The following is a 22,724-nucleotide window of genomic DNA, read 5'->3' on the forward strand; positions in this document are numbered from 1 at the left end:
TTTTCTCACTAGGCTGTGAGTACTTTAAAACGAGGAACAGTTTTTTATTATTCTTTTATTCCCAGTGGCTAACACAGTACCTGACGTATAAAAAAACTCAAATGTTTATTGAGTAAGTCTGTGAGGAAAAGAAACAGGAGATATTAGTTATGGTTTAAATATGAACATTCCCCATAGGCTTATGTGTTAAAAGCTTGGTCTCCAGCTGGTGACACTATTTTGGGAGGTTGTAGAAACCAGGAGATGGGACCTAGCTGGAGGAAGGTCACTGGGGACATGCCTTAGAAAATTATACCTGCCTCCTGATCCCTATCTTACTTTCTACTTTCTGTTTGCAATGAGTGAAGAACCTCCTTCACTACCTGGTCCCACCACCATGATGTTCAGCCTCAAGCACAAGGGACCAAGTAACCATGGACTGAACCTGCTGAAACTGTCAGCCCAAATAAATATTTCCTCCTTTAGGTTGTTTATGTCAGGTATTCAGTCTCAGCTACACAAAAGTAACTAATACAGAAAACTGATACCAGGAGTGGGGTCATTGCTATGACTAAATCTGACCAGGTGGCTCTTAAGCCTTTGGAACTGGTTTTCAGAAGAATTTGGAAGAGTTTAGAGAAGCAGCTACAAGAAGAGCTGAGTGAGCAATTCTGATGGGAGCTCAAAAGACCACAGAGAACTCAAATTCCTGTTAGGAAAGTGGACAGTGAAGGCTGGCTTCATGAAGTTTCAGATGGGAACCAGGACTCTACTGGGAAGTAGACTAGTGGCCATGTGTGTTATATTCTAGTAAGACTTATCTGTATTTTGCCCATGCCCTGAAACTTTGTGGGAGGAAAAGTCTGTATAAAGACAGGACTAAAGAAGACATGGTTTGTGAAGAGATCAGTGCCATTTAAAAAAGGTCAAGAAATGTGAATCAGGATAACAAGAAAGATACTTTCATGGAATCTCAGGAATTGGACAAACCCCAACCCACTGCAGTCTTAATGGTATGAACAGCAAACTCATTTGAAAGATGTTCCCCTTACCAGAGAACTTCTGGGGCACCCTCCTGGAACAAGGAAGCCTAGGAAGTTGTTTCCCTAAGATACAGTTCACCATGCTCATGTCACCCAGGCACTTAGAGGATGCAATAGCCATGTCCAAAGGCCTAGCCACTGCTCCAGCTTGCAGAAGACCTTGGTGTTGTCCACATGATGTTGGTTAGCAGATATGTAGAATGCAAGAGTTACAGGGTCACAGAAGCTCCCATCTAGATTTGAAAGGAAGGCCTAGGTGGTTAGGCAAAATGTCGCAGGGACAGATTCCTTACAGGCAGCCCCTGAGAGGGCAAGCATGAAGCTGCAAGAGTGAAGCCTAAGCAGCAATGGAGACCTCAGGATGTGGAAGATGCCAGGAACATGGAACATCTACTGAGAAAAGCCATAGGTAATGAGTAGGAGAGCCAGCCCAAGCTAGAGGTCATGTAGGCTACAAATGGCAAGGCTAAATGGGGCTGTCCCAGCCCACTGGTCCTTCCATCACTATACCACATGTTCTGGATGCCACACATGGAGCTATGACTTAAATGTTTTCTCTATTAGTTTTTTTTTGCTTTGGTACCATCCCTCCTTTCTACACCCCCCATCTCTCCCTTTTGGAATAGGAATGTTTACTTTGTGCCACTGAATTTTTGAAGTATGTAATTTTCTTTTTGATTTACAGGGGTTTACAGCTAAGAGTTTGCCTTGATTCTCAGAGGAGACTTTAATTTTTATTTTTGAACAATGTTGAAACTGTTAAGACTTTTGGGAGCTCTTAGAGATGGAGTAAATAAATATATTTGCATTATGAGATGGCCATGAGCTTTTGGGGGCCGGAGGGGAATATTAGCATTTGAATGTGAAATGTTCCCCCAGGCTCAGGTGTTGAATGTTTGGTTCCTAGCTAGGAGAACTATTTGGGAAAGTTGTGGAAACTAGGAAGTGGGGCCTATCTAGAAGATGTAGGTCACCGAAGGCATAGCATGCCTGTCAAGGATATACCTGGCTACTTGGCTCTGTCTCACTTCCTGCTTTGTTTGCCATGAGGTAAAAAATCTCCTTCACCACACACTCCCACTGCCATGATGTTCAGCCCAAGCAAAAATAAATCCTTCTTTTAGCTGTTTATATCAGGTATTAGGGCACAGCTAGACAAAAGTAGCTATTACATTAGTCAACAGAGTACCACTATAACAGAGCAGGAAGCTAGGGTCTGGTCTAATAGTGGTTGTGGGAAGTGAAGAAATGACTGAAGTAAAAACAGTTCAACTCATTAATGACTAACTAATGCACAAAAGTGCATGAGGTATTCAAGAAATTAAGATATAAGCTATGTCTGTTTTTAATCTGTATTTCCATGATTAGAACAATACATGCCTCATAGTAAGTGCTTAGTAAATTTTAGCTAAATGAGAAAATCTGCAAGTATTTATTTCACATTACACAGGTAGATGACAGTATTAAAAGGTCTTAAGAAGACCCCAGTGCAATCACAGCTGGGTTTAAGAAACTGTAATGACATTGTGGAGTACAGTACTGAGTATTGTATATGAACTAAGTGGAAGGAGCCACACAAGAAAAGAACAGGGACAACTCTCTTTTGCTTACCTTGAATGTATGAAAGAAAAAGAGGAAGCAGAGATGAAAATAGGTAGAAGTGTGTTGAAGTAATACTGGCTCAATGTATAAGAAGCAGGTAGAAGAAATAAGGGATATAAGTGGGGTTTTTGAAGATGTAAGTAAGCAAAGTAAGGCTACTTATTCCAAAGCAAGATGCCAGATGGACTGATGAGAAACAGTAAAAAGAAACTAAACAGCAAGGAACTATCTGAACCTGAACTATACCCAGAATTCTGTATAAGGATAAATCTTAACAGCACCTTCAATGTAAACAAATTTTCTATGTGAAAATATAATGGAACCAAAAAAATACAATCTAATCACACATTAGATTTAGAGAGTAAGATGAAAGAATTAGAGTATGAAATTAAGATTTTACCTGGAAATATTATGATTCTTCTAATTAAGATAGGGGACCACTAGTACAAGATGCAGACTTGAGGAAAATGGGTACAGTTTTGGAAGTGTTCAACTTAAGTATTTGTAGAGTACCAGTTTGAAATGAAGCCAGAAAGAGGTCACAGCCTCAAAAAGATTTGGGAGTCATGACACAAACAAATACAAGCAGAAACCATTAGGAAAGAAGTCACCTGAAAAGTAACTAAAAGGTGAGAAGAAAGCTAAAGACAGAGCCTTGCAGACTATTTACATTTCAGAGGAAGAATGGTAAGAGACAGTAAAAGAGAGTCCTAAAAGAACATTTTTAAAAGTAGGTACAAAAAAAGCATGTAGATATCTGTTCTAATCATTCTAAATTAACTCATTTAATTATAATTATACCCTATGAGATGGGTATTATAAATACCCTCAATTCATAGACAAAGAAACTGAAGGACAGACAGAGTAAATAACTTACTGAAGGTCACATAACTAAGAAATGACAAGTGCTGGAATTTGAACTTAGGCATTCTCTTCACAGACAAGAGTTTCAAAGAAGGTAGAAGACAGTGCTAATATGGCAAAGTAGTATCTTAAGATCTGAGGTCTTCAGAGTTGGCATTAAAAAAATCACTGATATGTGCACAAATGGGAATAAAATGAGTTAAAAATTTAATGGAGCCAGATGTGAAGCTCATGCCTGTAACCCCAGTCACTTATAAGATGGAGACAAGAAGACGGCAGTCTAAGGCCATTTAGGGCAAAGTTACTGACAGACGCTATCTCCAATACAAGCCAGACGTGGTGACGCACACCTGTGATCCCAACTACACGGAAGGTAGAGATAGGAGGATAGCAGCTTAAGGCCAGCTTGGGCATAATGAAGACTCTATCTGAAAAACAAACTGAAGTGAAAAAAACAAACAAACAAACCCAAAAACGGGGTGTGGCTCAAGTGGGAGACCCCTGCGTTTGATCTCCAGTACTGCAAAAAAAAAAGTTATGCAAATCAGCCTGTTAAGGGACTCCTATCCAGAATATATAAAGAATTACTAGTGAATAATAAACCCCAACTTTAAAAAATGAATAAAGGATTGGGAAAGTATGCCACAAAAGATTGACAAATGATAAGAACATGATGAAAAGATGCTAGGCATCATTAGATAGCAGAGAAATGCATATCAAAGCCACAGTGAGATGCGCTTCACACCTGGTAAAACAGCTATAATCAGAGGTCAGAAGCTACCAAGTTTTGGTCAGGATGAAGAAATAGATCTCTCATACACTGCTAGTGAGAAAGTAAAATGATGCAGAGCTCTGAAAAACGGTCTGGCAATTCTTTAAATGGTGAAACACAGGAATACAATATGACATAACAATTCCACTCCAAAAGAAATGAAAACTTATGTCCACACATAAACTTTTATGTGAAAGTCCGTAACAAATGCAAATAGCCCAAATGCTCACCAACTGATGGACAGATAAATTAAATGTGATCTATTCATACAATGGAACATTACTTGGCAATAAAAAGGAAGTACTGATGTGTGCCATCATATGGAAACTGAGACAAATCAGTCATGAAGAACCATATATTGTTTGATTCTATTTATATGAAACATCCAAAGAGTCAAATCTATAGAAACAGAAAATAGATTTAGCAGTTGCCTAGGGTTGGTAGGGGTAGAAGAATAATTGAGGAGATTTGGAGAAGTGATGGCTAAGGGGCTTTGTTTCTTTTTAGGGTAATGAAAAATGCTCTGAAATTCACTTACTCTGTAAATATAAGATTTACCTTTAAATAGGTAATTCAATGGCATGTGAATTAATCTGAAATTAAAATGTTACTGGAACATGAAGTAGAAGGAAGACAGGAAATACTTGTATGAGTGGGGAGGGAGGGTCAGAGGATGATTTCTGAAGGTTAGGGAAAAATCTAAATATGTTTATTGACTGAAATAAACCAGTGAAAAAAGAGCCCAATATTAAGACACCAAGGAAGGCAGGGTGGCTCAAGCCTGGTAATCCCAGCACTTTGGAGGCTGAAGAAGGATGATTGTGAGTTGGAGGCCAGCTTGAGGATATACAGTAACACTGTGTCTCAAAAAGTAAATAAAATTAAAAAATAGAAAAGACATCACAAATTACACAAAGTCCCAGAAGGGTGGATAGGAAGAAAAAAGAAAATGACCTCTCTGAAAGGAAACATGAAGATACAGATAACTGGCAGTAAAGGTAAATTACAAGTTCAGACTTAAAGGATCTTACTCATTCACTGAGGTAGAAGAGGTGGTCTTCACTAGAGGTCCATAAAAGTTACAAACACTGGGAAAACTGCTGACATGAATGGGAAAACAAAGCAATAGATAAAAAGCTTGTCACGCAGCATTGAGAGACAAGAGAATAGATAAATTCAATGACGTGAATATGCATGATTGCATGACATTCTCAGCTAATGGAGGACTGGGCTGTTTCAGGGGTGGAAGGATGGTGAGAGTACAGGTGAAAATGCTTGATTCCCATTAAGTGGGAAGGCAGTGATAGTAAGATACACATTTCAAAGGAAGAAATGGGAAATTTAGTAACTGATTCAATGTAGAAAATGAAGAAGGAGAAAGAATGAAAACAGGATTCCTGATTGATTTACCTGAAGAACTGAGATTACTGACCAAAACACAGTTCTTCCCAAGTAGGCTACAGATAAAGCTTCTTACAACTCATTTTTAAGAGAAACAAAAAGGGAAGCTCAGAGACATTAAATCAGCTTACTGAAGTCATAAGGTGCTAAATCAAAGCTCAAAATGACTTTGAAAACCAGGCCATTCGTTTACATCATAGAACCTCCTAATGTCTAGAGTTTGATATAACATCAGAAATTAGAAATGGTGACGCTTCTTGATAACACTAAAATAGGTTTGAAAATCTAGGTTCATTTTCGGTGACAATGGGGAAATACAATCTAGGAACAAAATGAATGACAGCAAAAGCCAATCTGAGATCAAATACCTGCTTGAGTAATCCACATGGAGATAATCAAGAGTTGGATGTAGAATGATATAAGCACCTTAAACTATTCTAATGCAAGAATACTTTATCTTCAAAATCCTTTCAATATTATTTAACAATAATAGATGACAAAACATATCACTTTATCATGACTCAGAATTTAAACATCAAGAAGAATTTTGCTTACTTATAAGGTCTCTTTATGTTACAGAAATATGAAATACTGAAGTGTGAATAGGTCTCTTAAGGAGCTAGATATTTGCCTTACCTTTACTACCTTGTAGTCACACAAGTATTCCACCTCATAATTGTTTAGATTCCTTTTGGTGATTCCAATCGATTTACATGTGAGCTTTTCTTTTCTACATAATTCCTGAAGAGTATCAAGTGAAACTAGGCAAGGCACACACCAAGCTACAATAAGAAAATAGAATTCTTTACTAATGAAATAGCTACTCAGTTAAAACAAAAAAGAGAAACTTAAAACCTTTATATCCCCACCCTTCAACTAGCATTTTACAGGCAAAAAATCCATTTGATAAGAAACCAATTATGTGTGTTCAAGAAAAAAGTTAAGCATTAAAGAACTGTGGTAAATTGGTTTTCTTGTATTTTCTAATGGATTTCTATTCTATTACGTTTTACTGACAGTGATTAATTTCCACTAAGCCACTTCATGTCTGTGAACTTTTTTAAGATTATACATAGATGCAAAGGTCAATAGAGGTGATGTTTTTGACTCTTCCGTGACATTCTCCTAGAATATAACTACTATTTAATTAAATGGGTAAAACATTATTAGAAATATATTTAATATATAATTTAGAACACAATCGTAATTTGTTTTAAAAAGTAACTTTTTCATTTCTTTGAATGGGACAGTAAGAACTGAAATCTAACTGAAATACAGTACTATAATTATAAACATATATGTCCTACTTTTTCCATTTTGGAATGTTGTAGGAAATTTTAACTCTACTTATTTTGCCCATGGTGCAATGTATTATCATCAAGATGAATAAACTTAAGAATTATAATTTTTAAATGGGCAGTATGTCAATTTTTGCAATACTCCTTTTCTGTATGGTTTTTAATGCCAACAGTTACAAATCAGAGTATTCAGTTTACAGAATCCATATAGCAACCTTGAATATCAAACTCATAATCAACCCAACCTTACTGAAGTCAGAAACTAATTGTGTTATAGATTTTACCTTCAAGTCTATAAACAGTCAGGCACTATGGTTTATGCCTGTAAACCTAGCTACCCAAGAGGCAGAGATCAGGAGGATCATGGTTAGAAGCCAGGTTGGGCAAAATAGTTTGTGAGACCCTGGAAAAAACTCATCACACACACACAAAAAGGGCTGGTGGAGTGGTTCAAGGTATAGGGCCTGATTTCAAACCCTAGTACCACAAAAAAAAAAAAAAAAAAAGTCTGTAAACAGTGAATTTAAAATATAATTACAAAACTGATATTTAGAAAAATAAATTTGGTTTTATGGCTAGTGTCATGGTAAGCACTAGATAAATAAAGAGTTCCCTTCCCTAGTCCTTGGTGGGCCACAAATATGACTTTAGTGAGGTTTCAATCTTTTTTGGGTGCAGATTCACTGGGCAAAAAAAAGTGAGGGTTGGAGAAAAAACTTGGGTTACTAAACAAAATTTATCATTAGCTCAAGCTTTGCTTGGTAACTCTTCAAGGTAGTGGGGATAACCTTTTGCATTTTGAGGTAATTTCCAAGAGACAGGGAACTTCACTACACCCTTCCTCACCCTCCTCAACTCAGCCATTTCATTGTTAGAAACGATTAAGCACAATTTCCATATTGGTACAAAAGATTCATAATCCTAACACAAGAAAGGCAAAGATATTTTCCTCAAAAAATTTGTGGGAAGATGATCCTTGCTTCAGAATGATGGTTTGGAGAATAGGAACACTCTAAAGAAATGATCTATCTCATAACTCCCTTCCATCTAAAATTCTTGAGATGTTTAGTGTATCCAATCCCGTTATACCGACCAAGAACAAAGGAGGCTCCTTTATGTATCCAAGGTGTGTTTGTCTGCTGTTTCTATATATTCCCAGTTGAAGATTCAAAATACAACCCTGGACAGAAATGCTATATTTGAGAATTTAAAATTTTGAATATAAAAAAACTGCAAATGAGACAGGGACCTCTCCTGGGGGCACAAACATTGTTAAGTACAGTTAAATCATTGGTAATGATTAGTGTATATTGTAGGCAACCCCTTTTAATGTTTATTTTTTCCTTTAAATAAGCTAATATGTCGACTCCCTAATAGACAGCTTTTAGACCCTTCTGGTGCTCAAGGTGCTTTGAGTGAAGGACAATTAGCTGCCCAGCCCGCTGGACTCCCTCATGCCTGCCAGGCTGCTTTGAATATATGGTCACCTTGAAGTCACCAGCAGCAGGGACAGCTGCATACTGCTGAGGCACAGCTCTGGCTCCTACAGGCACTGTCCCAGTCATCAGTTTCAAACAGCTTGTGCAGGACTTTTTGTCATCACAAACCTCAGTGAACTCTAGATGATGGCAGCCATTTCCACCCAGGCCAGAGAAGGGGCACTTCCCCTGGTGGTCCAATAGAAGGCCTGTGACTGACTCAAACACATGAAGGAGTGTTGTGATTGGTACAAGAGTGGTCTCTCATTTGCATGAGGGACTGTGCTGTGATTGGTGCACACACCCCTCCTCACAAGTCACACTTTTTGGCTATACAAGTGGGCTATTCCTCTCACTTTGTGGACAGAATGGACACGCCATTCTGTACTGCCATATTAGGCCCAATAAAAGAATTCTCTCCAGTGGCCTTTTCTTGCCTACTTTTGATATTTATCATTAGAAGAAGGAGCTGTGTTGGAAACACAATGGGAAGATGGCAGAAGTGCCAGCAGAGAGAAAGCAGTGGCAAAGGCAGGCAGTGGGACAGCAGCAGTAGTGAGGGGAGGGCTGGGCAGAAATGATCCAGAGCAGAAGTGATGGACACCAAAAGACCTGTAAAGAGCTTAAGATGAGAAACCGGGAGTCCTAATCACTGGAAGAGTTCCAGCGAGCTGCCAAGCCCTAAGGGCCAAAGTCTCAGATATCCTAGGCCCAAGAGCTGTATCGCTAGTTGTAGAGGGTCCCAATATCCTAGCCAGTACAAGACCAGGCCACCTACTGCTGCTTGCTGCTATCTGCTGCAGATTACAGTAGCCACCAAGTGCCAGGGCTGCTGACAGTTAAAGCCCAGCACAGTAATTCTCTGGCTTCTAAGCCCTGATGAAGTGGGCCCCCAGCTCTCAGGGCTTGGCGGTGTAGGCTTCTGAGCCCCTAGGCCTTGCGCACTCAGGGCCAGGATCACCAGTGCTAGAAAAGCTTCTCCTCTCCTACCCAGGATGGCTACTGGGGATAGGAAAAAAGGCCCCAAAGTCAGCCTTCTTTTTAAAAAAAGAAAAAAGGCCAACATTCTATACTAGTAAGAAGATTTTGTTGACCATATTAAACAATGTATTACCACCATAAAACTCACGCTAACGCCCACCGTCCTTAAAGGAAGTGGCATTAAGGATAATGAGGTCACAGACTGCATAGAGAGGAGTAGAGCTTGAAAAGACCTTTAAAATTCCAGAATGCATTCCAAGTTCCAAGCTTTCAAAGAGCGCGACACCAACCCACGTACACACACACGCACGTGAGCTCAGTGTCCACAAAAATAACACCCAAGTTCCCGGTGGGCAGAGAAGTTAGGCAGAGCAGAGGCTGCACCCTCAAACACCCACTTTCTAGGACTTTCTGCACCAAGGGGCTCCGCCCCGAAGGGAGCCTCACTTAGTCCCTTTCTTATCACACGGATGCCTCGGTTATGGGGGTCATGATTACAGACGCGGGCGTTGTTTCCCGTTTTGCAGTTAAAAGCGGCAGCGCGCACACCACAAACCACCACAAAGGACCCAAGCCGCAGCCCTGCCCATGGGACCGGCGGCCCGGAGACCTCGGGGGGCGCCGGCGACACCGAGGGGGCCAGGCCGGCGAGCGGGGCTCCTGGAGACGCTCAGTGGGGAGACCGCGAGGGCGCGGGCCGGACGGGGAGAGCGGGAGCCGGCCGCGCGCGTGCAGGGGTCAGGGTGTCAGCCGGGCGGCAGCCGCCACGTCGCTGTCCAATCGGCCCGCGGCCTCGGGAGCAATGGCTGGGAACCCGGAGAGCGGGGGGCCGCGCTCCAGCCTCTCACCTCTTCGCGCCTCGGCCCCAGCCGCCGCCATCTTGTGGAGCTTTCATTCAAACTAGCGCGGTCTGACGGAGCAGCTCAGCTGGCCCGACGCCCCGCCCCCGTCCGGCCCGCGTGGGGTTGGAGGGCCAGGGCTAGGAGGCTGGAATCCGCAAGACGTCCTGACGTCAGCGGAGGCCCTCCCTGGCGACGCCTGCCAGCGCGCTTGCGCACCACGCGGAGTGGGCGGGAGTTCCGCCCCTCGGTGGGCGTGACCCGATCCCTCAGTGGGCGTGGCTCCGCCGCCGGGCTGATTGAGCCCCTTCGATGAGCCGGGCGTCTGCCAGGCTTTCCCACGTGTGCTTTGGGGTCGATTCCCAAAGGCGCTGCGCGCATTGTACAAAATGCAAAAAAACAGCCGCGTGGGTCCATGGTGCAGGCGACGCTTCCCTCCCACTCCTGTTCCTGAGCCATTCGAGCCAAACAGCGCAGAAGTTTCCTATCACACCAATGCTGTCAGCGACAGGCTTTCAAAATTGACTGCATGTTGGGGGCACTTGGAGAGATTTTTGTCTATTAAGGCCACTCGCCGAGGTACGTATTTATTGGTATTAATCAGTATGGCATGTGTCCTGGGTAGGGACGTTTATCTGAAAGCTTCTCAGGTGATTCTAAATTGATTTGAAACCCAGGTCTCAATCAGTGCTTTTCACATAGGAATCCTCTGGGAAGGGAGACTTTAGGGCGTATTTGAATTCCTAGGTCTGGGACTTAGAAGCTTCTGCTTTTCTCCAGAGGCCTCACCCTTGACCCCACTCCATCCATTCTTCACACTACAATCTCATCCACCGTGATTATTCTAAACAACCTAAAGCAGAAATCTTAGAAGAACAAATTGTAAAAACTTTGTAGACGGGCACCTGAGGTCTACCAAGGACTTTTTAAAAAAGATTCATGTGAAAAATACATAAATGTTTCCAAGCATAATTTGAAATATCAGAAATAAATGCAGAACCTCAAAGATATGGTTAATGATTTGATTCCATTATGAAATTCTCCCTATCTGTAAAGATGTTTATGGAATTTTTAGTGTCATCGGGGAAGTGTTTAATATATTAAGCAAGTACAGAACAAAACCTCCCAAAATATAGTTTCAACTTTGTACAAAACATCATCCTGTATGGAAGATAACAAAATATAAAATCCTCAGAGAATGATTTTTTTCTACATATTTAACCATTTTCTATAATGAGCATGTGTTACCTTAAGAAAGAATAAAGGTTCTATCTGATCTAGTCACATGGAAAGTCCTCTTTGTTAGGATTATTCCTACACTCTTTTTTTCTTGTTGTTTGTTGGTTTTTGTTGTTTTTGTTTTGTTTTGGTGGGACTGGGGTGAGAACTCAGGGCTTTGTGCTTGCAAAACAGGCACTCTACCACTTGAGTCTCACCTCCAGTCTTTTTTGCTATGGTTATTTTGGAGATAGGGTATCACAAATTACTTTCCTGGAGTTGGCCTTGAGCCACCATCCTCCTGATCTCAGCCTCCTAAGTAGCTAGGATTATAGTTGAGAGCCACTGGTGGTGCCTGGCTTATTCCTACAGATTCAGATGGACCCTCCCCTATTTCCCAGGGCTTCTCTCCCTCAATCCTCCCCACATTTACTCAGTGTCCTCCCGTGTGCTCCCACAGCACACCATGAACACCCATCTATATGCAACCTCTTTCTTGGTGATTCTCTCTCTGACATGGTCTGGTTATGAAGCCTAGGATTGTGGGGAGCAGGTTATGAGAAGCCTATGAGAACTTGACAGAAGCACAGTTGTGCTCAGTGATCTACAGGCTGAGTTTGGCAAGGCCCCATCTACAGAAGAGAGTAAGAGACAAAATGCAGCTCAGCTGCTTTTCCTAAGTTGCTTACATTCAGCAAAGTAGAACACAGGTTTATCCTGTTACAATGTCATGTCTCTCCCTAAGAACTGTTGCTCTACCTCCCTGTTTACCACTGGATATAAAAGACTCCCTGAAGGAGGAGAGGGGATTTTGATTGGCTGGCTGTGGGCTGCTTGTGAGGCTGCTGCTGCTGTGGCTGAGTTATGCTAGAGATTAGAGGAAACATGGGATAGTGCAAGTCTGAGCACCAAGACTTTAAGAAAGCTAAAGAAATCATCGGACAGTGTGAGTCTAAGGCAAGAGACTTTAAAGAACAGAAAAAAAAAACAGACTTTAGAAGTAAGGTTTTAAAGAATGGAGAAAATAAGCAACGAGGCCGCTGTGCGTCTCCATTTGAGCCCCCCGCACACCTGGCCCCAGATTTGTCTTCTATCGTTTGTCCTTTCTGCATCTCCAGTCACCTCAGTCAGGTCAGGAGAACCAGGAGCTCGAGAAAGCTCAAGAGATAGGATGGCCTTGAACTCAATACATACTATATGCTTCCAAACCCAGAATCTTCTGACTATCTCACTAGCTTTCTCTAGCTCCCTTTCCTCTATCCTATCCAAATGTTGAGCAACCCCAGGACTTGGCCCTGGGACCACATTTCTCTTATGATTCCCTCCCCATGTGACTACCTCAGCTCCCATGGATTGAAATATCATCTTCATGCTTAATAGTCAGAAATTCCCAACCCTGATCTCTGCCCTTAATTCCAGACACAAATATCCAGTGTCTACAGGACATATCCCCTTAGGTGCCACACAAATATCTCAAATTGACCACCCTTGATTTTTGTCTACAGAGCTCATCTTCTCTACTTTAGTCCCCACAGGCTCTCTTATCTCAACACATTGGCACCACTGTTTACTCAGATGCACAAGAAGATAATGTAGATGCCACGTTGATTCACCCGCTCCTGACTTTCCAAATCACAGAAGCCCTTTGGCTTGCGATCATCATACATTGTAAAGGTATTAAATCCAAAGTGCATTTAACATACCTGACCTACTGGACATCACAGCTTAGCAACACAGTACGCTGCAGAATGATTGCTTACTCTCATGATCTCGGGGCTTACTAGATGCTGTGCTTCCCTGTTGCCCAGATCATGAAAATGTCTATATGCATATTGATAGCCTGGGAAAAGTTCAAAATTCTAAGTAGGGTTTCTACTGACTGTTAGAAATAAGTCTTAGGAGTCAGTCAACCAGGCAAACAGTTTTACTTCTGCATAAGGGTGTGCCACCAACATAGGTCTGATAAACAAGTACACCAAGAAGGTAGTCTGCGGAGGTTTTTATCCCTGATGCAACACTGCCATCTTCTCCTATTGGTAATAGTCAGGGTTCAGTCTTTCTTGATTAACTATAGATGAGGGAATGGGCAAGGCCAACATTTAACATTCAGGGAAGCTGCAAGTTAGGCAAACATAATGGACTGCTGCTTTAAAGTGGATTTATCTGGGTTGCTATTTCTTTGAAGGAAAAGACAAGTTGTCCCTCACATGACTGAGTATTGCTTTTGTTACTAACCAGCTGGCTGGGTTTCTTTTGCTCTACCCAAATGGAAACTGAATAGGCAAAGGGCAGTTTCCTTGGAGTTGGTGGTTCTGGGCCCTTGAATGTCAAGGGCCTGCAGGCTGGACTAACAGACCCAGAGGTTTATGGCTCCAAGTTTTAGAGGCCAGAGACTTTTAGCTCTATGTGCTCAGTTTACAGGCTTATTGCTCTGAGCCCCATGTTCAGTTACCAGTGATCCATAGCTTGTAGCAGCAGCTAGCCTTGGCACAGCAGGCAATGGCCACTGTTAGAGCTCCCAGACCTTCAGTGTCAAGACCCTTGGTTTCTAACAGCAGATAGCATTACAGATCTTGAGCTGCAGGCGTCAGTACCCTTGGCCCTTACAGTGGCTAGTGTTACATACACATCTTCAGCCTTGGGTGTTGCCCAGAAACTTGGCAATTCCGTGGAACTCTTCAGTGATGAAGAGTCATCTTTGCCTTTCAGTCTTGGCTTTCCACCTCCTGATCCCTGTCATCATCCATCCATCATCTTGGCTGCCTCTACTCCCCACAGTTCTGCCATTGGCTTTCTAGAACTCTTTAGCCATTTTCACTGACACTGTTGCTGCCACTATGGCAGCGCCATCTTCCTCTGCATGTGACCAGTTCAGCCTGCTCTACTCATGATAGAGACCACAAGTGGGAGCCAGCTGCTGGTGGCTCACACCTGTAATTCTATTTACTTAGGAGGCTGAGATTGGGAAGATCACAGTTCAATGCCAGACAGGACAAATAGTTTGTGAGACCTCTCTCCAAAATAATCACAGCAAAATGGACTGGAGATATGGCTCAAGTGGTAGAGTGCCTGCTTTGCAAGCATGAAACCATGAATTCAAAATTCAAAACTCCTGTGTCACAAAAAAAAAAAAAAAAAGGAAAAGAGAGAGAGAAAAGATCACAAGTGGACAATAAAGAACCATCTTTTACTGGGCCCAACGTTCTCTGAAAGGCAGAGAACAATAGTACAATGAACACTGGAGTGAAAATCTGAATTTAAATGAATTAATTTATGTAATGTGCTCAAAATAATAAGCAGTCAAGAAAAAATAAGTTTAGGCTGGGCATGGTAGAAGAGGCCTAAATTCTAGCTACTCAGGAGGCAGAGATAGGAGGATCTCAGTTCAAGGCCAGCATGGGCAAAATGTTAGCAAGACCCCATCTTAACAAATAAGCCAGGCATGGTGACTCCACATCTGTAATCCCAGCTACGTGGAGGTGTACGTAGGAAGATCACAGTTAGAAGCCCATGCAGGCAAAAACTTGAGACGGAGTTGTGACTCAAGTGGCAAAGCACCTGCCTAGCAAGAACAAGGCCCTGAGTTCAAACCCCAGTACTGCCTAAATACATAACCTGGGTGTAGCAGCATACTTGCAATACCAGCTCCCAGCTACTTAAGAGGTGGAGGTAGAAGGATGGCCATCCAAGGCCAGCTTGGGCGGAAGTGTGACACTGTACTGATACTAAACTAAGAGCAAAAGTACCAGGTCATGACTCAAGTGGTACAGCACTCATCTAACGAGCGTGAGGAGGCCTTAAATTTAATCCTCCCCCCCCCAAAAAAAGAAAAATTAAGTTTATAAAATAAGTATCTAAATATTGGTTCAAAATTCACCAGTTATTTACTGTGCAACACTGTCTTCGATTCAATTTGATCCAGTCTACTGAAGAGGCTTTCAACCATTTTTTTTTCTTATTGAGCTTTTTTCAATTTGACTTTTTTCCCAGACTTTCTATAGCTTTATTGAATTTCTTTTCCCTGTCCTGCATTGTCTTTTTTTAAATTTCATTCAACACAGTTTTCCTGAAATTTATTCAGGCATTTATTTACATCCTCTTTAATTCCATTGATCATTCCTAAAATCATTTTTTTAAAAATTCTTAGTCTGAATTTCATCCACTTCCCTGACATTAGTGTTTGTTACTATGGAGTTCTTGAGGTTTGGAGAGGTTATGTTGCCATGCCTTTCGTATTTCTTGTATCTCTGCATTGAGATTTATGCATCTGATGCCAAGTTGTTGACTGGAAATTTTCATGACCTGTACTCTTTCAGGTGAAGTGCTCTTCTCATTCAGGCAGGACAGTACAGTGGCCAGGTTGACAGGTTATCTCCCACAGACTCAGGGTATGGGTTAGTAGCCAACCATTCTAAGCGCATTCACTCATGTGCTTAGAGCACAGGTCTTGACTCCCAGCACTGCTTAGATTGAGGCAAATTAGTGGCTGCTGGCTTCAGTGAGCTTTACCGTTACAGCCTGTAGACAATGCAGATTCCCATTTGCTCCACAAGTCCCCCAGTTTGCATCCCCGGAGCAGCAAGCATCCAAGCCTTGGGGTGACTCCCAAATGTGTCATTGAGTGGGGGAAACAGACAGACCACTGAGTTCTGCACTGGCTGGGGGAAAATGGAAGATCTAGTTGCTCTTACTTCTGGTCTTAATGCTTACAGACCCCATCCAGCAGTTCACTTCCCTGTGGGAAGGAGGCTGTGGAAATCTCATGATTCAGAGGATCTGGACTTTTGGCCCTCATACTGGCCTAACACATGCTAAGATGCAGTTCCTGGTGGTGGATGGTGGATTTTCAGACCCTACTCAGCAGTTCACTACTCTGGTGGAAGAAGGAGCCTTATGGAATTATGTGATTTGGCAGGCCCAGGCTAGTGGCCCTTAAACCTGCTTGGCAGCAAATACACACTGGGATGTAGTTTCTGGAGGTGGATCTCAGGACTTTCAGGCTCTGACATTTCACCTCCCTGGCTATGTGTGGGGGAGGAGGGGAGGCTGTCGGAATCATGTGGTTTGGAAGATCTGGGCTCATGGTTCTAATCCACCCAGCAGCCATCACAAATAGCCAGGGGCAGGTCCTGTAGGCCAACTACAGGCTGTGTGCTTTGTTTCCACTGCAATCCTCAGAGAATGGGACTCACTCCTTGCTAGGGAAGGCAAGGAGGCCTCCAATCACACTGCCTTTATCTGCCAAAGCTCTGATTGCTTGAACTTCTATGCAGGACTACATCAGACCCTCTCCCTCTCCTGGACCACCTGTCATGGGCATCTCCTACCCAGACACTGTGGCAGGGTGTCCAAAGACTCCCTGAGCCATGATCGTTCCTTGTTTTTAAATATCTTAGTATTAAATAGACCTTCTCTCAAGGTGGCACCTTGCTATCTCCCTTGGAGATAAGGGGTTGGGAGAGGGCGGTGACAGGATGTCTAGCCTTCCACACCAGAGCATTCATTGTCTTGTCAAATCCCTACATTGGGTTTAAGGCTTGCAGGAGGTGTGGGCTTATCTTGTACTTAGAATTGCCAGTGTCAGGGCCATCTATTTTCTGATGGTATCTTCAGCATCCCCTTCTGCTCCCAGGGTGCCAGGAATGAGGCTTGGGATTGTTTCCTTAGTTTCTCCATGCCTTTCTGCTGTCCTGACAACTCTTTCATGATTCCTGAAGTTGTTCTCTTTAGAATATAGTTTCTCTGTTGCCTGACTCTTATTAATGGAGTCCAATGATGGATGCTCCTAATGTGCCATCTTGCCCCACCCTTCATTTTTATAAACAGAAAAATTAAAACTATCTCCACATTGAAAAAAAAATTTAAAGCTCTAGAAAATTTAGATGGTAAATCTTTCCCAAATTCAGGAGAAAACTTATTATTTGTGGTTATAAGATTAACTTAGAAATATTTCACTAGGCAACAGTGCTTATGGATAACAATATCAAATTTGATATGTCTGGGGGAGAGAAACATGCAAAGCTGACCAACACTCTGAAGCAGTGTTTCTTCCTCTTAATTGTGTTTCTAAACAAAACTTAAGATATGCAAAAGATGTATTTACAGGCCATCATTCTGAGTACAAGATGATATTATTTTAAATTCCACATAATTCATTTTTAATGTATATGAATAATTCATATATTGTCCAAGGGGCTGAGACAAAACAGTGACTAAGATTCAGAGTTCTGCTGTCAAATCTTAAAATCTAGTGGAGAAAGTATGAATATGAAGAGAAACTTTCAAAAATATTTTACAAGTTTCAATGACATACCTTAAGACTTTTTTGTAAAGGGCCAGACAGTAGATATGTTAAGCTTTTTGGGCCATACACTTTGTTGTATTACTCAGCTCTACAATGTAAAAATAGCCACAGATAATACATGAACATGGCTATGTTCAAACGAAACTTTATTTACAAAAATAGGTGGAGGATAGATCTGACCTGTAGGCTAAAGTTTGTCAACCTCTCATTTATTTTAAAATATTAACAATAACCATAAAATAAAATCCTAATTCATTTTCCAAAGCATAGTTGAAACAGTTCAGTTGGTATTTTTCTAGTTTCTAAAGACACAGGTGTATGTGTGTGTGTGCATAATACAGGTTTTTTTTTTTTAGTTTTGAATTCTAATTTCATAATAAATGTTTTTTCACTTCGTTCCTTATTTCCTTTGTTCCTTCACTCCTTCCTCTTCCTCCTTCCCTGTGCTGGGGATTTAACCCAGGACTTTGTAAGTTCTGCTAATAAGCTATTCCTCTAGTCCTTAGTATTTTAACTTTGCATGTGTTATGGTTTGAATATGAAAGACCACCCCCCAACCCGCCCCAGCTCATATATTGGGGGCCTTTGGGAAGTGATTAGATCCTAAGAGTTCTAGCCTAATCAATGGATTAATTCCATGACAGCATTATTGGAAGGTAGTGAAAAGCAGACAGGGCCTAGTTATAGGATGTTGGTCACTGGGGCATGTCCTTGTGAGTTCTACCTTGTCATACCCCTGCCGTCTTACCTTGTTCTGCTTCCTATCTGCTCTGAGGCGAGTAGGCTTTGCGACATGCTCCTGCCACCAGAATCCACAGAGTTAACAACTATGAATGGGAAACTCTGAGCCAAAATAAAGAATTCCTCCTTTAAAATAGTTCTCTTAGGTATTTTGGTCACAGCAACAAGTAGCCGACTCACACAGAAACTTAAGGCACGTGACAGGGGCTACTTCTTGCCCTGACCCCTTCCTATACTCCCTTTTCCCTGTTCCCCATCTGCCATGATATGAGCTGCTCCCCCCGACTTTCCATGCCATGATGCAGTAAAACCTCTGAAACTCTGAGCTAAATAAACCTTTTTTCCTTGTAAGTTGATTCCATCAGGCATTATGCTACAGTGTTGAGAAAACTAACACAATATTCTAAAATTTTTTCAATTCACATAAAGAACTTTTAATTGTTCTTAATTATCTATTAAACGTCAATAAGTCTTTTTAAAATTGGAAGTTATAGAGTAAAAAATTTATAAATCATGTAAAATTTCTTTCAATTAACTCTAATCCTAAACAGCTTCAATGTCCAAAACTTATTTTCCACTAATAGTTAATCTTACATGAAAAGCAACAAAAAAAAACCGGAAAGATTGCAGCACTTACCAATATATTGTAATTTAATAGAAACATGGCTTATACAGTTCATTAAAAAAGTATTTTAATATAGGCATCACTTATACACAAAACCAAATCACGTTAATATTCTAATTCTAAAAATTATTGGCTTCTCTAAAACATTAAGATGCAACCTCAATAGTGATTGCTTCACATTTTCCAGTCTCTTGATCTGTGCATGTCACATGTAAAGATCCATCCCTAAATAAACAAAAATAATAACATTTCATAAGCTCATTTGATAAAAACAGAAAGTCCTTAAGGCATTACTTGAGGGCTTTGAGAAAACAAAGTTAAATTTTTGAAAATGGATATAAACAGAATTTCAGTGTCTTTAAATGTAGTGTATGCTACATTGAGGAGGTTCTTAAGACATTTCCTCCCAGGCCACTGACATAATAGCTACATTTCTTGGAAATCCAAGATGATTAACACCTTAGTTTAAGACTTTATTCAAGCTCAAGATACAGCACACCAATTTCAAGCTCAGGTCAAATCAAACCCACCTTGACGAGTTCAATATTCTTGCAAAGTATGGTTTACAGAGTAAGTTGTTCCTAATGTTCGTTTGGAAAGAATTTACTTATAATGCACAGTAGTATGGATGGCCTATGTTAGAAAGTGGTAACAGTGAATTGGGCTAGCAATTTATTTCCTATAGCTTTTCTGCAGCAATAATGAAATACACTTATCTTGTCAAAGGCCAGAATATCAATGACACAAATATTAGAAAATTATTTTGGAAAACTGAAAAAAATTACATCTTAAATTAGCATCAATAGTTTTTTCAGATTGACTATACTCAAAAGAATCTACAAAATTCATAATGCAAATTACTTGAGATACACTCTTTTTTGTAAAATAAAGATTTCTGGGTGATTCATTGATAAAATCTCTGTAAATCTTTAATAAATGATTTGCCTAGAATGACAATGGATGACAAAAATCAATAAATTCATAAAAGGTCAAGTTTCAAAGTGAATTTCTCATCATTAGAAGTAGTTTAATTTTGTACCTTTTCATAGTAAGAACAGCTAATATATCACGCAATCCATTTTCTTTTTTATCTAAATCCTGGAGTACAACCTGTTTATGCAAAAATAATAAAAAGGCAATTCAGTACTTTGATATATCAATGAATCAATGCACCCTTATTGCAAAAGAACATATTTCACTGTTTTATCAAAACAAACCTTTTTAAATAGGACAGTTTTCAGTTCTCCTACCATTTGAAGAGAATCCAGAGATTAGGAATTAAGCTTTGTTAACTGGAAATGTTTCCTCCAGATGAAGGACATATAAGACAACTAATGTATTTGTCCCTCTTTAATGTCATGTCCAATTAAAATGATTGCTTCTAAGAAGCACTGTTTTGGCGGGGGGCAGGTAAGAAAGAGTAAAAGGGGGGAACTTGCTATTTGATCAAAGTACATTGCATGCACGTACAGAAAATCTCAGTGAAACCCCTTTGCAATTAATTTAGCAGAGAGAGAGAGAGAGAGAGAGAGAAGTACTTGTTTTATCTTAGAAAATAAAAACTACTTTTCTTTTTGATAGTTAGCCATTACCAGTAACATGCAAATTATATCCTGGTAAGCCTTTTGGTACTTTTAAAAAACCGAATATTGTAAATATGCTTAGAAAACTACCTATTCAAAGAAAGTATGTGGAGATTTTCTTTTGTGCAACAGAGGATGTGTTTGTAAGTTTAGAGATGCTAATGAACTTCTATAAAAGCAACAACATGGCTATTCTTCACTCTGCAAGAATGCAGACAATTGTACAGCAGGAAATCTGTATGTGGTATTTTGAAAAAGTAAAGATTATCAGAGGCAGCATGAAAAGATCATGGACTCAGGAATAAAACCAACTTGAGCACAAATTCTAGCTTGACCAAGAAAATAAGAAGGTATTTGCTACTAGAAGACAGTTTTTTTTATTGTTTTGTTTTTTTTTTCAGTGCTAGAGATTAAACCCAGAGTCTTGCACAGGACAGAAAAGTACTCCACCACCAAGCCACAGCCTCAGTCCAAGTTCTTTTTTTTTTTTTTTTTTTGGCAATACTGGGATTTGAACTCAGGGTCTCACACTTGCTAGGCAGATGCTCTACCACTTGAGCCACTGAGCCAGCCCACAAGCCAATTTCTTAATCATTTGTAAAATGCACATAATGTATAACTTCCTAGCATTTTGAGATGCTAAGCGCTTGGCTTTAACAAAAAAAAAATGTGTAATTTTCCCCTTCTATTTATTTATTTATAAAAATGTCAGGTATCCTATCTATAACTTATATTAATTAAAACATTAAGCTGAATCTAAACAGTTCCTTGTGACTAATTCACAGTCTAGTTTTGTATATTCACCTGTGCAAACTTGATTTCCTCTTTTGCAGAGTTTTTCCCCTCCGACTCATAGAGTTCAAGGCATACTGAAGATAAGCCTCCAGGAGCCTGTAGCGTGTGTTGTCTTCGAGCTGGCAGAGGAGTCCCCGACGGGAACAATACTGTGAATCTGTTGACCCCCGATTCATCCACTCCCTAGAAAGCAGAATATTAGATGTATATCTTTCAATATCTATCTTTGTAATGACAAAAGCTCCCACAGTAAACTATTATTATTCCTTCAGAAATGAAATACATGGTCCTGGCTCATAGTTTGGAAATTAGTCAAAAAGAAAAGAGAATAGTTAGTTTCACCCCCTTTATTTAAAAAAATATACTGATCATACCTATCTCTACCTATATTAGAAGTTGATAATTTAAATTGTAATTGACTTTCATTTTCCTAAGAAGTTAACGTTATATATATTAAAGAATATAAGAAACTCATTAAAAATAAAATTTTGAAACTAAATTTAAAATCTTTGCTTATATACAAAGCTTATAATAAATCATGGCATATATGGAAAGTTATGGCAATAAGTTTGTACTATTTTTATAGAAAAGTATAGAGAAGCTAAACATACCTTCACTAAAATGTCTTTGGCAGAACACTCTATCATAAGAGAGCCCTCCACTAACATGTCTTCTTTCCCATTAAGAATTGCTGCTTCGATTGCTGCGCCCATGGGGATGACCTCATCTGGAGGGATGGAGCTGAGAAGCTCCCCAGCTGGGAAAAGATCTCTGATCAGCTGCTGCAGCTTTGGGATGCGAGAAGACCCTCCACAAAGGACCACCTAAGAAATGAAGATCATTTCCATTTTTATAACTTTTACAAGAATGGTTGTTTTCAAAATAAAATCTAATAGGCTGAGCCACCTTCAACATACTTAAGGGTAAAATACGAACATATTTTTAACATGTTGTTACACTTAACATACAGCTTACTCAGGAAAAAATTTAAAGTGAGGAACTCTCACTGTATAAAACACAGTAAGCAATATATATTTGGCTTATGATTAATACTGTGCATATGAGGCTTAACCATGAACAGTCAAACAAATAGGAAATATATTAGTGCTGTGTACCATTTCAACATTTTCAAATGAATATTTAAATAAATTCTACATCCTTTTTGTAACAAAATAAACATCGCCAATCTCTTTATATGAAA

The 22,724-nt window shown here is 40.3% G+C and overlaps 2 protein-coding genes and 1 long non-coding RNA gene across 5 annotated transcripts in view; 1 reads left to right on the forward strand and 2 right to left on the reverse strand.

The window, feature by feature from the left end:
• Nucleotides 1-10,422, reverse strand: part of Suv39h2 (SUV39H2 histone lysine methyltransferase) — a 28,901-nt gene extending 18,479 nt beyond the window's left edge. The window contains exons 1-2 of one of the 2 annotated variants that reach the window (XM_020171541.2): nucleotides 10,267-10,422; nucleotides 6,298-6,443 (exon numbers count right to left, since the gene is read on the reverse strand). In XM_020171541.2, coding sequence (XP_020027130.1) covers nucleotides 6,298-6,443; nucleotides 10,267-10,297 — 177 coding nt within the window. In that variant the 5' untranslated portion in view covers nucleotides 10,298-10,422. The remainder of the gene's footprint in view (nucleotides 1-6,297; nucleotides 6,444-10,266) is intronic. The other variant, XM_020171550.2, reaches the window with a different exon arrangement.
• Nucleotides 10,423-10,539: 117 nt separating this feature from the next.
• LOC141417525 (uncharacterized) lies at nucleotides 10,540-22,348 on the forward strand. Its single transcript, XR_012442158.1, has 3 exons — nucleotides 10,540-10,836; nucleotides 21,562-21,727; nucleotides 22,210-22,348. It is a non-coding gene; the product is annotated as an uncharacterized lncRNA (long non-coding RNA).
• Nucleotides 19,154-22,724, reverse strand: part of Hspa14 (heat shock protein family A (Hsp70) member 14) — a 29,740-nt gene continuing 26,169 nt past the window's right edge. For both annotated transcript variants that reach the window (XM_074056612.1, XM_020171516.2), the window contains 4 exons: nucleotides 22,135-22,347; nucleotides 21,533-21,706; nucleotides 20,185-20,255; nucleotides 19,154-19,370 (listed from right to left, as the gene is read on the reverse strand). In XM_074056612.1, coding sequence (XP_073912713.1) covers nucleotides 19,292-19,370; nucleotides 20,185-20,255; nucleotides 21,533-21,706; nucleotides 22,135-22,347 — 537 coding nt within the window. In that variant the 3' untranslated portion in view covers nucleotides 19,154-19,291. The remainder of the gene's footprint in view (nucleotides 19,371-20,184; nucleotides 20,256-21,532; nucleotides 21,707-22,134; nucleotides 22,348-22,724) is intronic.

This window comes from Castor canadensis, chromosome 15 (assembly GCF_047511655.1).
Source record: "Castor canadensis chromosome 15, mCasCan1.hap1v2, whole genome shotgun sequence".
NCBI classification, from domain to species: Eukaryota; Metazoa; Chordata; class Mammalia; order Rodentia; family Castoridae; genus Castor; species Castor canadensis.